The 18,134-nt window shown below is 38.9% G+C and overlaps 1 protein-coding gene across 1 annotated transcript in view; it reads right to left on the bottom strand.

The window, feature by feature from the left end:
* LOC128652101 (sodium/potassium-transporting ATPase subunit alpha-2) overlaps positions 1-18,134 on the bottom strand; it is a 140,187-nt gene that overhangs the window by 29,123 nt on the left and 92,930 nt on the right. Inside the window, exon 18 of the mRNA XM_053705047.1 lies at positions 14,853-14,976. Within this exon, the coding sequence (XP_053561022.1) occupies positions 14,853-14,976 (124 nt within the window). The remainder of the gene's footprint in view (positions 1-14,852; positions 14,977-18,134) is intronic.

Raw genomic sequence — 18,134 nt, 5'->3', positions numbered from 1 at the left:
TTTCATCAATATTTATTTATTATTCACAAGAGTTGTATTACAGCATTCCCAGACGTTTCGACACCTATTGGTGTCTTTTTCAATGGGTATTTGCCAAAATTCTTTTGTCCCAAAAGGCTCCTAACAAACTATTCCTAACCGCTTACCTATAAACCCCCGTATGTGCTCATGTCACTTCCGGTGCCATGGAGGCCGCTCCCCCTTGCGCGTGTCACTGCTCCTTCTCTACCGCGTGGCTAATTAACATAGCTCCACCTGCGTGTTGACATATATCAACACGTAGTACATCCAAATATGCGCATGTCAGGGGCCAGCAACTCCAATAGCATCGGACTGACGAATAATCGTGTATAATAAAAATGTATTTTAAAAGCTTATCTATCCCGTCTATTTATTAAAAAAGTGCTGTGAAAGCACAAGATAAGACCCTTAATATTTCCTATTTACACAGTGAACCTAATACCCAATTTATTTTGTCAACTGTATATCCATTAACTTCATCTCAAGCTTATTTGTACTAACATAACGACTGTTCTATAGTTGATTGTAAAAAATGGTATGGACGTGGAGTTACTTGGTTGGTGGGAAACTTATCATAATAACATTCATCCCTAATGGAATAAGGTAGAAAAACTTTTTGGTCCGCAACAGTACACCATATCATAGAGCTTCTTTGGTTTACAAAGGTTCTTATTCCATCCACTCTATACAAATGGGTAATACAGTCCTTTATAATAGAATTGACCTGGATCAAACAATCCTAGACTTCCCATTAAAGGAAAACATTAAAATCCAGTTGTACATTTAGTCCTTTTGGTGCTACTGTATCCAGTCGGTAAATCCAGGAGGTTTCCACCTGGAGGAGTTTGGTATTTCTATCTCCCCCTCTTCGTAAGGGCGGCACATGATCTATGATTATGGTCCTCAGACTTGCAGCTGTGTGTCCTGCCTGGAGAAAATGCCGAGCCACAGGTTGATCAGACTCACGTTTCTCAATCGCTTGCTTGATCGCATGGCGATGATTCGCCATCCTCTCACGAAAGGTGGTCAATGTTTTCCCCACATACATCAGGGAACACGGACACATCAGTACATAGATCACGTAGGTACTAAGGCATGACAGCCTATGCAGAATCTTGTACTTCCTCCCAGTGTGTGGATGATGGAAGTGCATACCAGTCAGCATGCTATTACACGTAGTACAGTCACCACATCTGTAGCATCCCAGTTTCCTTTTTGTGTCCAACCATGTCCCTTTTTCGTAACACTTAACCGGGTCGTTGTGGACCAAAATATCCTTTAGATTGGGTGCTCTTTTGTATACCATCCGTGGTGCTTTTGTACGTGTAAAGGGTAAGGTCTTGTCAGAACTCACGATTTCCCAATTCTTCTTTACCGACTCTGATAAAATCTTAGATATGGGGTTGAACGTAGTTATAAAGTTGATGTTGTCACTCACATCTTCCACATTCTTCTTCACACCCTGAGGCAGAAGTAACGACTTTTGATCTTGTTGCACCAATTCAGTGTGTACCTTTTTGATCAATTTTCGTCCATAGCCCCGTTGTTCCATTTTATTGACCATTTCTTCCTCTTGGATTCTCCTTGTCTCCGGTAGTGTATTATTGCGGACCACTCGCGTAAGCTGAGAGGAGACAACACCTCTTTTTTGATGTCCCGGATGGTAACTTGTGGACAGCAACAAGGAGTTTTTGTCAGTGGGCTTTGAGTATAATGAGGTCGAAAATTTACAACCCTCATCATCATTGTAAATTGTAATATTTAAATCCAAAAATGGTATACTTCTACAATCACAGGAATACTTAAAACGAATGGTAGAGTCAATGTTATTCAGAGTTTCAACCCATTTCTTCAGTGATTCCTCTGACCCTCGCCACACTAGAAATACATCATCAATGTATCTTACATAGAGCTTGATGTAATCTATCTCTAGAATCTGCATTATATTGGTCTCATACCAAGCCATATATAGATTGGCATATGCGGGAGCCATGTTGGAACCCATTGCAGTCCCTAATACTTGTAGAAAATAATCTTTCTCAAATTTGAAGAAATTCTTCTCCAAACAAAAGGTAAGGAGTTCTAATAGGAACTCAATGGGTGGTCCCGCATATGCCAATGAACTGCTCAATATTGATCTAACAGCCTGTATCCCGCCACCATGAGGGATGGCGGTATACAGACTGTCAACGTCCATAGTGACTAATAAGTCACCTGGACTTAGGGATTGCCAATTCAGTAACTTCCTGATAAGGGATGGAGAGTCTAGTATAAAAGAGTAGGTTTCTTTAACAACTGGTTGCAAGTGATGGTCTATAAAGATGGCCACATTTGAACACAAAGAATCCCGGGCAGACACAATAGGTCTGCCAGGGGGCTTTGTCAGTGTCTTATGCACTTTCGGCAACAAGTATAGTACCGGTGTTACTGGATGTGGTGTAGTCATAAATTCAAACTCATTTTCTTTAATCATGTCTGATTCAAACCCACATTTCAAAATATGGTCCAGTTCCTTCTTAAAACCATTTGTTGGATTTCCCCTTAGTTTACAATACACCCTACTGTCAGTTAGTTGTCTAAATGCCTCCTCTCTGTAATCAGAGTAGTTTTGTACAACAATTGATCCCCCCTTATCCGCAGCATTTATGATGATTGTGTGATCATCCTTTAGATTTTTAAGAGCCATTCTTTCACCTTTCGTAAGGTTAGGAAAAAGTTTTTCCACTTTCGCTTGCTCACACGTATCGCTGATCATGCGTGAGAAACTGCGGATAGAGGGATTGTTGTTAACTGGGTCAAATTTACTCTTGGTTTTGAAATTACTGAATGGGGGCTGTTCCTTGTTTTTAAAGAAATCTTTAATTTTAAGTTGTCTCTGTAGCTTATATGTATCAACACACATCTGAAATTTATCCAGGGTGGGCGTAGGAACAAAGGACAAACCCCGATTCAGCAATTTTCTCTCATCCAGGCTAAGGGGTCTATCACTCAAATTGTAGATAATATCTACCTCTTTTTTGTCACTTTTTTCTTTGTATCCTCCCCTCCTTGTGTGGGGTCTCGATTGCTTTGTTTTCCTGGGAGCGGGGTTTTTTTGGCAGACCTGGTACTTATCCCGCCTAAAGGGTGTCCAGTACTCTCACCAGTATTAACTGTCTCAGTGTCCCCTTCTGATGTCTCACCCCCACTGCTATCCACAGTGTCTGCAATATTTTTATTGTTAAAGCGTCTCCTACGTGTGTAGTGGGGTCTATCTTCCTTCCCATAAAGCCATCTGTAGACTCTCCTCTCTCTGTAATCAGTTTCTACAGTGGCTAGTTTGCTATTTTTAAATGTCAACAAATCATTCCGATATTTATTTACCTGGCCCTGTAGTTTCTTAACCCAATCTTCTCCTGTATCATCAAGTAAAACCTGAAGACTCATCTGTTTGGTATCATTTATCTCCACTCTTATTAGCTGCAGTAATCTATTGGATTCTTCAATTACTAATAAAATTAAGTCATATGAGCACTTATTAAGTATCGAACACCATTTTTTACAGAAGTCTGGGTTTGATCTACCAATTGTAGGTACATTTTTAATACGAAAACCACGTGGTATATTTCTATTACGGTGATAGTTTGACAAATATACAGTGTGTAAGTAGTGATCTACCTCTCTTTTTTGTAAGTTAAGTAGCTTATGATAGACATCAAGTGGTGTTTCCCCTCTCAGCTCACGCAAGTCTGTGTTCACCAGAATGCGTGCTGCATCTGCTTCGGTGAAAATCAGGGATTCTCTGTTACTATTATCATCCCCTGTGTTTTGGTAATCATCGGCTGTAGCCCCCAGGGTCTCCATGGGATATATCCCAGGGTTATGGTCTCCTCCAAAGTCCAGTAATTGGTCACCAGGCCACCGGTAGTTCAGTATATTAAGGTACTGTCTCTTTCCACACCATATGTGTTTTAAAAACAAATCACAAGCAGTATTTTTCAAATACAGAAACTGCACGTGAAAAAAAAGCACTTAGCCAGGTCAAAAACAGGTACTCACAGTTGTATAGTTAAAGTAGTCGCCACAATATATTATTTTCAAGTATTGTATGCGACGATATATGCAGGGTGCAACTTAGATAATATCTTGAGCAATAACAGTTAAAGTGCACTCACTGTTCCAAGGATCATCTGCCGGGGTGCTGCGTGGAAAAATGTAGATTTACGTTCAACCCCAAGGAAGAAAACGCTTCACTCTCCGGTCTTTTCATCAATATTTATTTATTATTCACAAGAGTTGTATTACAGCATTCCCAGACAAAAAAGAGGTAGATATTATCTACAATTTGAGTGATAGACCCCTTAGCCTGGATGAGAGAAAATTGCTGAATCGGGGTTTGTCCTTTGTTCCTACGCCCACCCTGGATAAATTTCAGATGTGTGTTGATACATATAAGCTACAGAGACAACTTAAAATTAAAGATTTCTTTAAAAACAAGGAACAGCCCCCATTCAGTAATTTCAAAACCAAGAGTAAATTTGACCCAGTTAACAACAATCCCTCTATCCGCAGTTTCTCACGCATGATCAGCGATACGTGTGAGCAAGCGAAAGTGGAAAAACTTTTTCCTAACCTTACGAAAGGTGAAAGAATGGCTCTTAAAAATCTAAAGGATGATCACACAATCATCATAAATGCTGCGGATAAGGGGGGATCAATTGTTGTACAAAACTACTCTGATTACAGAGAGGAGGCATTTAGACAACTAACTGACAGTAGGGTGTATTGTAAACTAAGGGGAAATCCAACAAATGGTTTTAAGAAGGAACTGGACCATATTTTGAAATGTGGGTTTGAATCAGACATGATTAAAGAAAATGAGTTTGAATTTATGACTACACCACATCCAGTAACACCGGTACTATACTTGTTGCCGAAAGTGCATAAGACACTGACAAAGCCCCCTGGCAGACCTATTGTGTCTGCCCGGGATTCTTTGTGTTCAAATGTGGCCATCTTTATAGACCATCACTTGCAACCAGTTGTTAAAGAAACCTACTCTTTTATACTAGACTCTCCATCCCTTATCAGGAAGTTACTGAATTGGCAATCCCTAAGTCCAGGTGACTTATTAGTCACTATGGACGTTGACAGTCTGTATACCGCCATCCCTCATGGTGGCGGGATACAGGCTGTTAGATCAATATTGAGCAGTTCATTGGCATATGCGGGACCACCCATTGAGTTCCTATTAGAACTCCTTACCTTTTGTTTGGAGAAGAATTTCTTCAAATTTGAGAAAGATTATTTTCTACAAGTATCAGGGACTGCAATGGGTTCCAACATGGCTCCCGCATATGCCAATCTATATATGGCTTGGTATGAGACCAATATAATGCAGATTCTAGAGATAGATTACATCAAGCTCTATGTAAGATACATTGATGATGTATTTCTAGTGTGGCGAGGGTCAGAGGAATCACTGAAGAAATGGGTTGAAACTCTGAATAACATTGACTCTACCATTCGTTTTAAGTATTCCTGTGATTGTAGAAGTATACCATTTTTGGATTTAAATATTACAATTTACAATGATGATGAGGGTTGTAAATTTTCCTCCTCACCTTTCGTGAGAGGATGGCGAATCATCGCCATGCGATCAGGCAAGCGATTGAGAAACGTGAGTCTGATCAACCTGTGGCTCGGCATTTTCTCCAGGCAGGACACACAGCTGCAAGTCTGAGGACCATAATCATAGATCATGTGCCGCCCTTACGAAGAGGGGGAGATAGAAATACCAAACTCCTCCAGGTGGAAACCTCCTGGATTTACCGACTGGATACAGTAGCACCAAAAGGACTAAATGTACAACTGGATTTTAATGTTTTCCTTTAATGGGAAGTCTAGGATTGTTTGATCCAGGTCAATTCTATTATAAAGGACTGTATTACCCATTTGTATAGAGTGGATGGAATAAGAACCTTTGTAAACCAAAGAAGCTCTATGATATGGTGTACTGTTGCGGACCAAAAAGTTTTTCTACCTTATTCCATTAGGGATGAATGTTATTATGATAAGTTTCCCACCAACCAAGTAACTCCACGTCCATACCATTTTTTACAATCAACTATAGAACAGTCGTTATGTTAGTACAAATAAGCTTGAGATGAAGTTAATGGATATACAGTTGACAAAATAAATTGGGTATTAGGTTCACTGTGTAAATAGGAAATATTAAGGGTCTTATCTTGTGCTTTCACAGCACTTTTTTAATAAATAGACGGGATAGATAAGCTTTTAAAATACATTTTTATTATACACGATTATTCGTCAGTCCGATGCTATTGGAGTTGCTGGCCCCTGACATGCGCATATTTGGATGTACTACGTGTTGATATATGTCAACACGCAGGTGGAGCTATGTTAATTAGCCACGCGGTAGAGAAGGAGCAGTGACACGCGCAAGGGGGAGCGGCCTCCATGGCACCGGAAGTGACATGAGCACATACGGGGGTTTATAGGTAAGCGGTTAGGAATAGTTTGTTAGGAGCCTTTTGGGACAAAAGAATTTTGGCAAATACCCATTGAAAAAGACACCAATAGGTGTCGAAACGTCTGGGAATGCTGTAATACAACTCTTGTGAATAATAAATAAATATTGATGAAAAGACCGGAGAGTGAAGCGTTTTCTTCCTTGGGGTTGAACGTAAATCTATATATATATATATATATATAACATTCTAGTTTACTGTCCCTTTATGAAAGGACTTTCCAGATGCAAGGAGGCATTTTATCTAAGATTTTTACATCTGCATAAAATGTTATACTCTCAGACTAAGGGGGGTAGTTATCAAGCCGTCTACTTTTCTGGCTTCGCCGGCCCAATACGTCCGCCTAAGCTCGCCTACCTTCGCCGCCGCGGACCTTGAATACGTTCGCCTAAGTTATCAAATAAAGCTGTCAAAAAGCCGCGGGGCGATGAGCAGCGGACTGTGACAGTTATCACTCATCCGATCTCGCTGCCCTTCGGCTTTTTCCCAGCTTTATTGCTAGCCTGTCACTAAGCACTCACACTAAACTACACTGTTCTACCCCCTATACCGGCGCCCCCGGAGGCCCCCGCAACTAAATAAAGTTACTAACCCCTAAACCGCCGCTCCTAGACCCCGCCGCAAGTCTTATAAATGTATTAACCCCTAAACCGCCGCTCCTAGACCCCGCCGCAAGTCTTATAAATGTATTAACCCCTAAACCGCCGCTCCCGGACACCGCTGCCACCTACATTATACCTAGTAACCCCTATCCTGCCCCCCCTATACCGTCGCCCTCTATTATAAAATTATTAACCCCTATCCTGCTGATCCCGCACCTCTCCGCAACTAAATAAATAGTTTAACCCCTAAACCGCCGCTCCATGAACCCGCCGCAACCTATAATAAATTTATTAACCCCTATCCTGCCCCCCACTACGCCGCCGCCACTGTAATAAAATGATTAACCCCTAAACCTAAGTCTAACCCTAACCATAACGCCCCCCTAACTTAAATATTAATTAAATACATCTAAATAAATTAACTCTTATTAACTAAATGAATCCTATTTAAAACTAAATACTTACTTATAAAATAAACCCTAATATAGCTACAATATAAATAATAATTATATTCTAGCTATCTTAGGATTTATATTTATTTTACAGGTACCTTTCAATTTATTTTAACCATGTACAATAACTATTAAATAGTTATTAACTATTTAATAGCTTACCTAGCTAAAATAAACTGAAATTAACCTGTAAAATAAAAATTAACCTAAGTTACAATTACACCTAACACTACACTATACTTTAATAAATTATTCCTATTTAAAACTAAATACTTACCTGTAAAATAAACCCTAAGATAGCTACAATATAAATAATAATTATATTCTAGCTATCTTAGGATTTATATTTATTTTACAGGTAACTTTGTATTTATTTTAGCTAGTTAGAATAGTTATTAAATAGTTATTAACTATTTAATAACTACCTAGCTAAAAGAAATACAAAATTACCTGTAAAATAAATCCTAACCTAAGTTACAATTAAACCTAATACTACACTATCATTAAATTAACTAAATAAACTACCTACAAATAACTACAATGAAATACAATTACATAAACTAACTAAAGTACAAAAAATAAAAAAAGCTAAGTTACAAAAAATAAAAAATTAAGTTACAAACATGTTAAAAATATTACAACAATTTTAAGCTACTTACACCTAATCTAAGCCCCCTAATAAAATAACAAAGCCCCCCAAAATAAAAAAAAATCCCTACCCTATTCTAAATTACATAAATTTCAAAGCTCTTTTACCTTACCAGCCCTTAAAAGGGCCATTTGTGGGGGCATGCCCCAAAAAGTTCAGCTCTTTTGCCTGTAAAAGAAAAATACAACCCCCCCCCCCAACATTAAAACCCACCACCCACATACCCCTAATCTAACCCAAACCCCCCTTACAAAAACCTAACACTAATCCCCTGAAGATCATCCTACCTTGAGTCGTCTTCACTCAGCCGAGCCACCGATGGAACTGAAGAGGACATCCGGAGCGGAAGAAGTTAATCCTCCAAGCGGCGCTGAAGAAATCTTCCATCCGATGAAGTCATCATCCAGGCGGCGCTGAAGAAGTCTTCGATCCGGCCGATGTCATCTTCAAAGAGGCGCTGAAGAGGTCTTCTATCCGGGCGAAGTCATCTTCCAAGCCGGGTCTTGAATCTTCCTTCCGCCGACGCGGAACCACCTTCTTCACCGACGGACTACGACGAATGACGGCTCCTTTAAGGGACGTCATCCAAGATGGCGTCCCCTCAATTCCGATTGGCTGATAGGATTCTATCAGCCAATCGGAATTAAGGTAGGAAAATCTGATTGGCTGATGGAATCAGCCAATCAGATTCAAGTTCAATCCGATTGGCTGATCCAATCAGCCAATCAGATTGAGCTCGCATTCTATTGGCTGATCGGAACAGCCAATAGAATGCGAGCTCAATCTGATTGGCTGATTCCATCAGCCAATCAGATTTTTCCTACCTTAATTCCGATTGGCTGATAGAATCCTATCAGCCAATCGGAATTGAGGGGACGCCATCTTGGATGACGTCCCTTAAAGGAGCCGTCATTCGTCGTAGTCCGTCGGTGAAGAAGGTGGTTCCGCGTCGGCGGAAGGAAGATTCAAGACCCGGCTTGGATGATGACTTCGCCCGGATAGAAGACCTCTTCAGCGCCTCTTTGAAGATGACATCGGCCGGATCGAAGACTTCTTCAGCGCTGCCTGGATGATGACTTAATCGGATGGAAGATTTCTTCAGCGCCGCTTGGAGGATTAACTTCTTCCGCTCCGGATGTCCTCTTCAGTTCCATCGGTGGCTCGGCTGAGTGAAGACGACTCAAGGTAGGATGATCTTCAGGGGATTAGTGTTAGGTTTTTGTAAGGGGGGTTTGGGTTAGATTAGGGGTATGTGGGTGGTGGGTTTTAATGTTGGGGGGGGGGTTGTATTTTTCTTTTACAGGCAAAAGAGCTGAACTTTTTGGGGCATGCCCCCACAAATGGCCCTTTTAAGGGCTGGTAAGGTAAAAGAGCTTTGAAATTTATGTAATTTAGAATAGGGTAGGGATTTTTTTTATTTTGGGGGGGTTTGTTATTTTATTAGGGGGCTTAGATTAGGTGTAAGTAGCTTAAAATTGTTGTAATATTTTTAACATGTTTGTAACTTAATTTTTTATTTTTTGTAACTTAGCTTTTTTATTTTTTGTACTTTAGTTAGTTTATGTAATTGTATTTCATTGTAGTTATTTGTAGGTAGTTTATTTAATTAATTTAATGATAGTGTAGTATTAGGTTTAATTGTAACTTAAGTTAGGATTTATTTTACAGGTACATTTCTCTTTATTTTAGCTAGGTAAGCTATTAAATAGTTAATAACTATTTAATAGCTATTGTACATGGTTAAAATAAATTGAAAGGTACCTTTAAAATAAAAATAAATCCTAAAATAGCTAGAATATAATTATTATTTATATTGTAGCTATATTAGGGTTTATTTTAAAGGTAAGTATTTAGTTTTAAATAGGATTCATTTAGTTAATAAGAGTTAATTTATTTAGATGTATTTAATTAATATTTAAGTTAGGGGGCGTTAGGGTTAGGGTTAGACTCAGGTTTAGGGGTTAATAATTTTATTACAGTGGCGGTGGCGTAGTGGGGGGCAGGATAGGGGTTAATAAATTTATTATAGGTGGCGACGGTGTAGGGGGGGCAGATTAGGGGTTAATACATTTAATATAGGTTGCGGCGGGTTCAGGGAGCGGCGGTTTAGGGGTTAATACATTTATTATAGTTGCGGTGGGCTCCGGGAGCGGCGGTTTAGGGGTTAATATGTATAGAGTAGCTTGCGGTGGGCTCCGGGAGCGGCGGTTTAGGGGGTAATAACTTTATTTAGTTGCGGCGGTGTAGGGGGGGTCAGATTAGTGGTGTTTCGACTCGGGGTACATGTTAGGGTGTTAGGTGTAGACAGCTCCCATAGAAATCAATGGGATGTCTGTCAGCAGCGAACTTGTACTTTCGCTATGGTCAGACTCCCATTGATTCCTATGGGATCCGCCGCCTCCAGGGGTGGCGGATTGAAAACCAGGTACGCTGGGCCGTAAAAGTGCCGAGCGTACCTGCTAGTTTTTTGATAGCTAGCAAAAGTAGTGAGAATGTGCCGCACTTGTGTGCGGAACATCTGGAGTGACGTAAGAATCGATCTGTGTCGGACTGAGTCCGGCGGATCGAAGCTTACGTCACAAAATTCGACTTTTGCCGGTCTCGAGCCTTTGATAACTAAGGCGAATCAGCCTCGCCACAAATACGCTGCGGAATTCCAGCGTATTTGAGGTTGACGGCTTGATAACTACCCCCCAATGATTGCTCAGTGTTTGAAATGAGACAGGTTAACTTAAAACTGTTCAGTTTACACTACAGCTGACTTAATTTTGAAATACATACCAACAAGCCTAAATCCTGAATTTAATAAAATTGCACATGTCGGGGGGGGGGGGGGGCCCTGATCAATGGTTAAGTCAGGGGCCCCAAAATTTCTAGTGGCGGCCCTGCCCCTAGGTACTCAATATTCTGCTGCTCCCCCTCCCCAAGTTTTAGGCCTTTTTTAGCCATAATATTTTTTGATCAGGGTGTAGCATTTCCTGCATTTTGAGAAAAAAAAGTCCTGGTGTCCTGCTGTCTCTCCTGCACTCCTGATGCAAATCTTTATATAAATTTACCAGTTTCACTTTAGTTATTGCTCAACCTTTCCCCCTAGAACACCTAACCCCTCCCAGCATACTTGTGTGAATGAGCTGATACGAAGCAAAAAAGTTCTGATCTCCTGCTATGAATGATAAGTATGCTCTATGGACTGTGTGTTCAGGGTGCATGTGGTTTTGAAAAAATACAAAACAAATGAAGAAAATAATAAAAAATCATTATTTTATATTTATGTATTTTTTATATATATATATATATATATCATTTTAAATGTAAAAAAAAGATTAAGAACGACCAGAATTGGGTAAGAAAAAAATATGAAAATCATAATTGTGAAAAATTATTTGGTCTTTAATGTACATGCTACCTTGTCCCTTATGTATAAAACATAACACTTTAGCATCTATATACAGTACCTTACATTGCCAACTGCCTCCTTTGTAGAGCCAGCACTGTATGTATCTGAAAGTGGTGCTCTATAAAGTGTATATACTTTCAGTGTGCATTTTGTTGTGGCAGAACGTACAGTGGCGTGCATATATTCCTAACAACATGTCCACTGCTGACACAAATTTGATGATAAAAGAAAAATTGGAAAGTTGTTTCAAATTGAATGCCCTATCTCAATCATGAAAGTTTCATTTTGACTTGACTGTCCCTTTAACTGTTATAACTTGCTATTGTGCATTAAACAACATGGAAGGTGTATCACAAAGAATTTAACCAAAAATTAAACTACTTGAGAGGAATTGTAACGCTCCATCGTTATTAAACATGAATTGTAATGCAGGCTTTCATAGAAGTCTATTATCTGAGAGAAATTGGGCATCTGTGTTATCTGACATGAACACAGGGTACAGGGTCTACCACATGCATAATAAATATTAATCACAGGGAGGAAAAAACGCAAAAATGAAACCGGTATGGGTTTCACTGCAGCAATGTTTACCCTCTATTCTGCTTGCATTTGTGTGCACCACTTGTAATCTGGACCTACGCATTTAACCAACGTAAAGGGGCTAGGTACATATTTAAAGTCCAGCTCAGAGCCACATGCTCTGCAGCTACCAAGATGAAGCAAAGACTTATCTTCAGCTGCCATATTTGTTTATTAAGACTTAGGAGCATTTAATAAACACAGTGGGGCATATTTAACAATGTGCGAGTGTACATGATACAAAGTAGCGTATCATGTCCGCTGCACATCGATAAATGCCAACAGCATACTCTGTCGGCATTTATCATTGCACCAGCAGTTCTTGCTAGTGCAATGCCGCCCCCTGCAGGTGGTGTCAATCAACCCGATCGTATTCGATTGGGTTGATTTCTGTCCGCTGCCTCAGAGCAGGCAGAAAAGTTATGCCTGAAGGCTCGCCGGAAACAAGGGGCCTCAAGCTCCGTACGGAGCTTGATAAATATGCCCCAGTGTATTTAAATTTGTTTAATTGAGTTTATTTTCCAAACAACTCTTCAAGATATGTTCTAGTTTGTCATACGCTTTATCTTCTTGTTCATTCTGCCCATGACATTTTTTGGGATAAAATTCTACTCAGACATCTACTTAGGAATTGGTTGGCCAACAGCAAGCTATTGACTCTATTTGTCTCAGTAGTTGGACAGCTTGAACAGATTGACTGTGTGGTGTTTATTCAGACCAGCTGATTAAAGCTTAGGCTCATACCTTAAATGGACACAAAGCTGCAAAAATGAAATGATATAATGCTTATTAGTATTGCTTATTGCACTGTTTCTTGACTGCAGATGGGTTAAATCAGTTAAAGTTAGCAGATGGGTTAAACATAGTTAAAGTCAGCAGATGGGTTAAACATAGTTAAAACCAGCTCTGGAGCAGCAATACACTTCTGCCTCTGCGCTGGACATGTGTTTGGCTCATTGCAGAGCAGGATTAGCAGTGTATTGCAACATCACACCTGACTTCAGCTATGTTTTAGTCCATTTGTCAGGTTTAAACATATAATTATAGGAAATAATGTATAATACATTAGATCATTTCTTGATCCACTGTCCCTTTAACTCTGCTGTAGGTCTTTTCTCAGCAACAGAGTCTGGTCCCAGCTGTTCTTAGGATTTGCCTGAGAGTGGATGAAGAAATTTGATGGTAATGCAAGTGTCACAATAAGCAAAAATAGCCAACATATGTCAACTTGTGCAGTAGCAGAATCAGTATTTTGATCATGACACTCTAGGGTTAATATACAGCACATCTGCTAATGGAGCTATTTCTGCTGAAACATTAAGGGCCAGATTATGAGTGGAGCACAAATTAATATTTCCGCTTGAATTTACAGTTAATGAATTTAAAAATAAAAGTCAAATGGAAATATAATTTTATATTACAGTATATTTTTTAATGTGCCTGTGACATTCATTAACTGTAAGCTACGTTAATTAATTGCTACCAGTCAAAAAGGTTGTGCATTTCAGTAAGAACAATATGACCGTCAAAATTTGCTACCAACTTGAACTCTGTGTGAGCGCATGTTCGTGGCCACTTTAACAATGGAATGGAAGCACTGAATTTGTTCCCTCATCGAGATTTGCTACCTGCATGTGTACATGCATTACATAATGGTCATTACATAATCACATTCCCCACATTCCTTTCAAATATGTGTGGAGTGTGATTACGTAATTCTGAGCATGCGCTCATTGAAGGAGCAAAATCTGACGAGGGAGCAAAATCCGTCAGAAATCCGGCAGTAAAATCAAAGACTGTGCCTAAGAATCTGACCATCCCCTGACTCATCAGAACTTACAGTTACATCCCCTGAGGACAATTCACCCTCCAAATCTAAAGATGAATTGTCCCCATCAGGATCCTGAGAATGGCTGGCCCTGGAAGACCCCGCCAAAGTACTGTCCTTTGTAGAGAAGCCAGAAGAAACATGCTAAAGTTTGTGTTTATGTTTAGAAAGGTGTCGGCAAAGCCCTGTGATTAATTCTGTAAAACAGAGGCAAGGCATGGGCTGCAAAGTTAGGCCGGAGGACACACTGTGACCATCTTACATAATAAACATTTATCAGAGGGAATAGCTATATCTGAAAGAACCCCCTCAGAAAAGGCTGTCAGTGACAGCAGGCCCCTCTTATGATGAAAAGAGTCAGTGTATAACCCACTAAGGGCCACATTATAAGTGGAGTGCAAAATATTGCTTTTTCTAAAGCAATATTTGCGCTCTACTTTGTAATACCAGCGCAAGCAAATGTGCACTGGTATTACAGGTGAGGTGCAATGCGAACACGACCTGGCATTCGCATTGCACAAAAGCATTGTGCTCACAAGAACTTTCATAGGCTCCAAAGGGAGCCTCGTTCTCATGCTGTGAGACGTTAAAGCGTATAATCATTACAACTGATGAATTTAACTCCATCTAAAATATTGCTAACATTCTAGATCTGTTTATACAAACGGGAAAGTTTACCATCACTTTAAATAACCACAAAATAATTTGTTTATAACAATTAAGTGCAGTTCAGAAGGCATGATATTGAAATACCTCATACTTGAATGTTCTCATTGGCTTTCGCTTTTACACACCTATTTGTCCATATGCCATACTGATGAGCCGTTCATTCACCAGCTTATCTGTCCTTGGGTTTCTTGGCTGTCTCTTCATTATATCACTCTCAGCAGCCTCATAGGCCAGAGAGATTGCAGGAACCTTATTCAAAAAAGATGTTGGCTCTTAATCAAAATACATTCTTGTTTTTAATTGCTATGTATAGTAAAAAAAAGACTTCATGCTTAATCCCCTTCATGCCGTTAGGACGTTCCATGCTATCCTAACAGCACTGGGCTTTAACACCTTTAGGACGGCATTGAACATCCTTCCTTATATGGCATCCTGCAGCCTCACGCTTTGACGAAAGCAAGAATCAGACTGGGGTGCGTGCCTACCAGCATAGGCAGTCCCCCATGATCAGATCTCGGCCTTGAAATCACGTATTCGAATTGACTATCATGTGATTTTATTTTTACAGCAAGTGTTTACATCAGAACGTTGTTCTGATGTTTACACTTTGATGCTGGCACGAAGGGGTTAAATATCTTGCAAAACAAAGATTTATTTATTTTTACATAATATTTACACAGTTTATTATGTACGGTAACAAGTTTTGGAACTGACTACAAAAATCAGGCAGCTCTATATAAGTATAAAAGGGACATTCAATTCAAAATATAATTTCCCAAAAAATGTTAATTATAAATAGCAAAAAATGTTTGTAATTTAATTTTATTATTTATTTTGTTTGCTTTTCTTGTTAATGAAGTTTTTTTTTCTATTCAATATCCCATAAACGTTTAAAGTGTATCCTGCAGGGTCCCAAAGCCTACAACATGATACACAGTGGTTGCTTGATTATTTATATTTGTCATGAATTGGTCATAACAAATAATCAGGTAGATTACAAGTTTTGCGTTCATGTTTTAACGCTGAAAAAATGGTCATTTCAGCTTTAAAACATCAACAACAAGACTTTTTGCCTGTAACGCAACGTCAGTCCCGCACTCTAAAAAATTAAGTTTTTTGCATAGCGCTGCCATTACGTGTTTTGCGGTGAGGCTAAAAAAACTTGCGTTACACCCTATAACGACAAGTTCCGTACCGCCATCTGAGAGCAGTAGTTATGCGTTTTACTACCATTACAAAAAATTATCCAAAACAATAAAAATGAATCCTATTCTAATATCCTGTTTAAAAAAAAAAACACCCCAAAATAAAAAAAACCTAATCTATAATAAACTACCAATAGCCCTTAAAAGGGCCTTTTGTAGCTGATTTCTTTAGGGCAATGCCCTACAAAAGACCCTTTTAAGGGCCCTTGGTAGTTTATTATAGATTAGGGTTTTTTTATTTTGGTTTGGGTTTTTTTTTTTTTTTAACAGGGTATTAGAATAGTAATATTTTTTATTGTTTTGGATAATTTTGTTTTGTTATTTTTTGTAATGGTAGGTTTTTTATTTTTTGTAATTTTAGTGTTTTTTATTTTTTGTAAAGTTAGGTTTTAGTGTAAGGCAGCTTAGGTTTTATTTCACAGGTAAGTTTGTATTTATTTTAACTAGGTAGTTAGTAAATAGTTAATAACTATTTACTAACTAGTCTACTTAGTTAAAATAAATACAAACTTACCTGTGAAATAAAAATAAAACCTAAGCTAGCTACAATATAACTATTAGTTATATTGTAGCTAGCTTAGGTTTTATTTCACAGGTAAGTATGGCCTAGATTTGGAGTTCGGCGGTAAAAGGGCTGTTAACGCTCCGCGGGTTTTTTTCTGGCCGCACCATAAATTTAACTCTGGTATCGAGAGTTCAAACAAATGCTGCGTTAGGCTCCAAAAAAGGAGCGTAGAGCATATTTACCGCAAATGCAACTCTCGATACCAGAGTTGCTTACGGACGCGGCCGGCATCAAAAACGTGCTCGTGCACGATTCTCCCATAGGAAACAATGGGGCAGTTTGAGCTGAAAAAAAAACCTAACACCTGCAAAAAAGCAGCGTTCAGCTCTTAACGCAGCCCCATTGTTTCCTATGGGGAAACACTTCCTACGTCTGCACCTAACACTCTAACATGTACCCCGAGTCTAAACACCCCTAACCTTACACTTATTAACCCCTAATCTGCCGCCCCCGCTATCGCTGACCCCTGCATTACACTTTTAACCCCTAATCTGCCGCTCCGTAAACCGCCGCCACCTACGTTATCCCTATGTACCCCTAATCTGCTGCCCTAACATCGCCGACCCCTATGTTATATTTATTAACCCCTAATCTGCCCCCCACAACGTCGCCGACACCTGCCTACACTTATTAACCCCTAATCTGCCGAGCGGACCTGAGCGCTACTATAATAAAGTTATTAACCCCTAATCCGCCTCACTAACCCTATCATAAATAGTATTAACCCCTAATCTGCCCTCCCTAACATCGCCGACACCTAACTTCAATTATTAAACCCTAATCTGCCGACCGGAGCTCACCGCTATTCTAATAAATGTATTAACCCCTAAAGCTAAGTCTAACCCTAACACTAACACCCCCCTAAGTTAAATATAATTTTTATCTAACGAAATAAATTAACTCTTATTAAATAAATGATTCCTATTTAAAGCTAAATACTTACCTGTAAAATAAATCCTAATATAGCTACAATATAAATTATAATTATATTATAGCTATTTTAGGATTAATATTTATTTTACAGGTAACGTTGTATTTATTTTAACCAGGTACAATAGCTATTAAATAGTTAAGAACTATTTAATAGTTACCTAGTTAAAATAATAACAAATTTACCTGTAAAATAAATCCTAACCTAAGATATAATTAAACCTAACACTACCCTATCAATAAAATAATTAAATAAACTACCTACAATTACCTACAATTAAACCTAACACTACACTATCAATAAATTAATTAAACACAATTCCTACAAATAAATACAATTAAATAAACTAGCTAAAGTACAAAAAATAAAAAAGAACTAAGTTACAGAAAATAATAAAATATTTACAAACATAAGAAAAATATTACAACAATTTTAAACTAATTACACCTACTCTAAGCCCCCTAATAAAATAACAAAGCCCCCCAAAATAAAAAATTCCCTACCCTATTCTAAAATACAAATATTACAAGCTCTTTTACCTTACCAGCCCTGAACAGGGCCCTTTGCGGGGCATGCCCCAAGAATTTCAGCTCTTTTGCCTGTAAAAAAAAACATACAATACCCCCCCCCCCAACATTACAACCCACCACCCACATACCCCTAATCTAACCCAAACCCCCCTTAAATAAACCTAACACTACCCCCC

Source organism: Bombina bombina, chromosome 1 (genome assembly GCF_027579735.1).
Source record: "Bombina bombina isolate aBomBom1 chromosome 1, aBomBom1.pri, whole genome shotgun sequence".
Lineage (NCBI taxonomy): Eukaryota > Metazoa > Chordata > Amphibia > Anura > Bombinatoridae > Bombina > Bombina bombina.
This window is presented reverse-complemented; position numbering and strand designations above follow the sequence as displayed.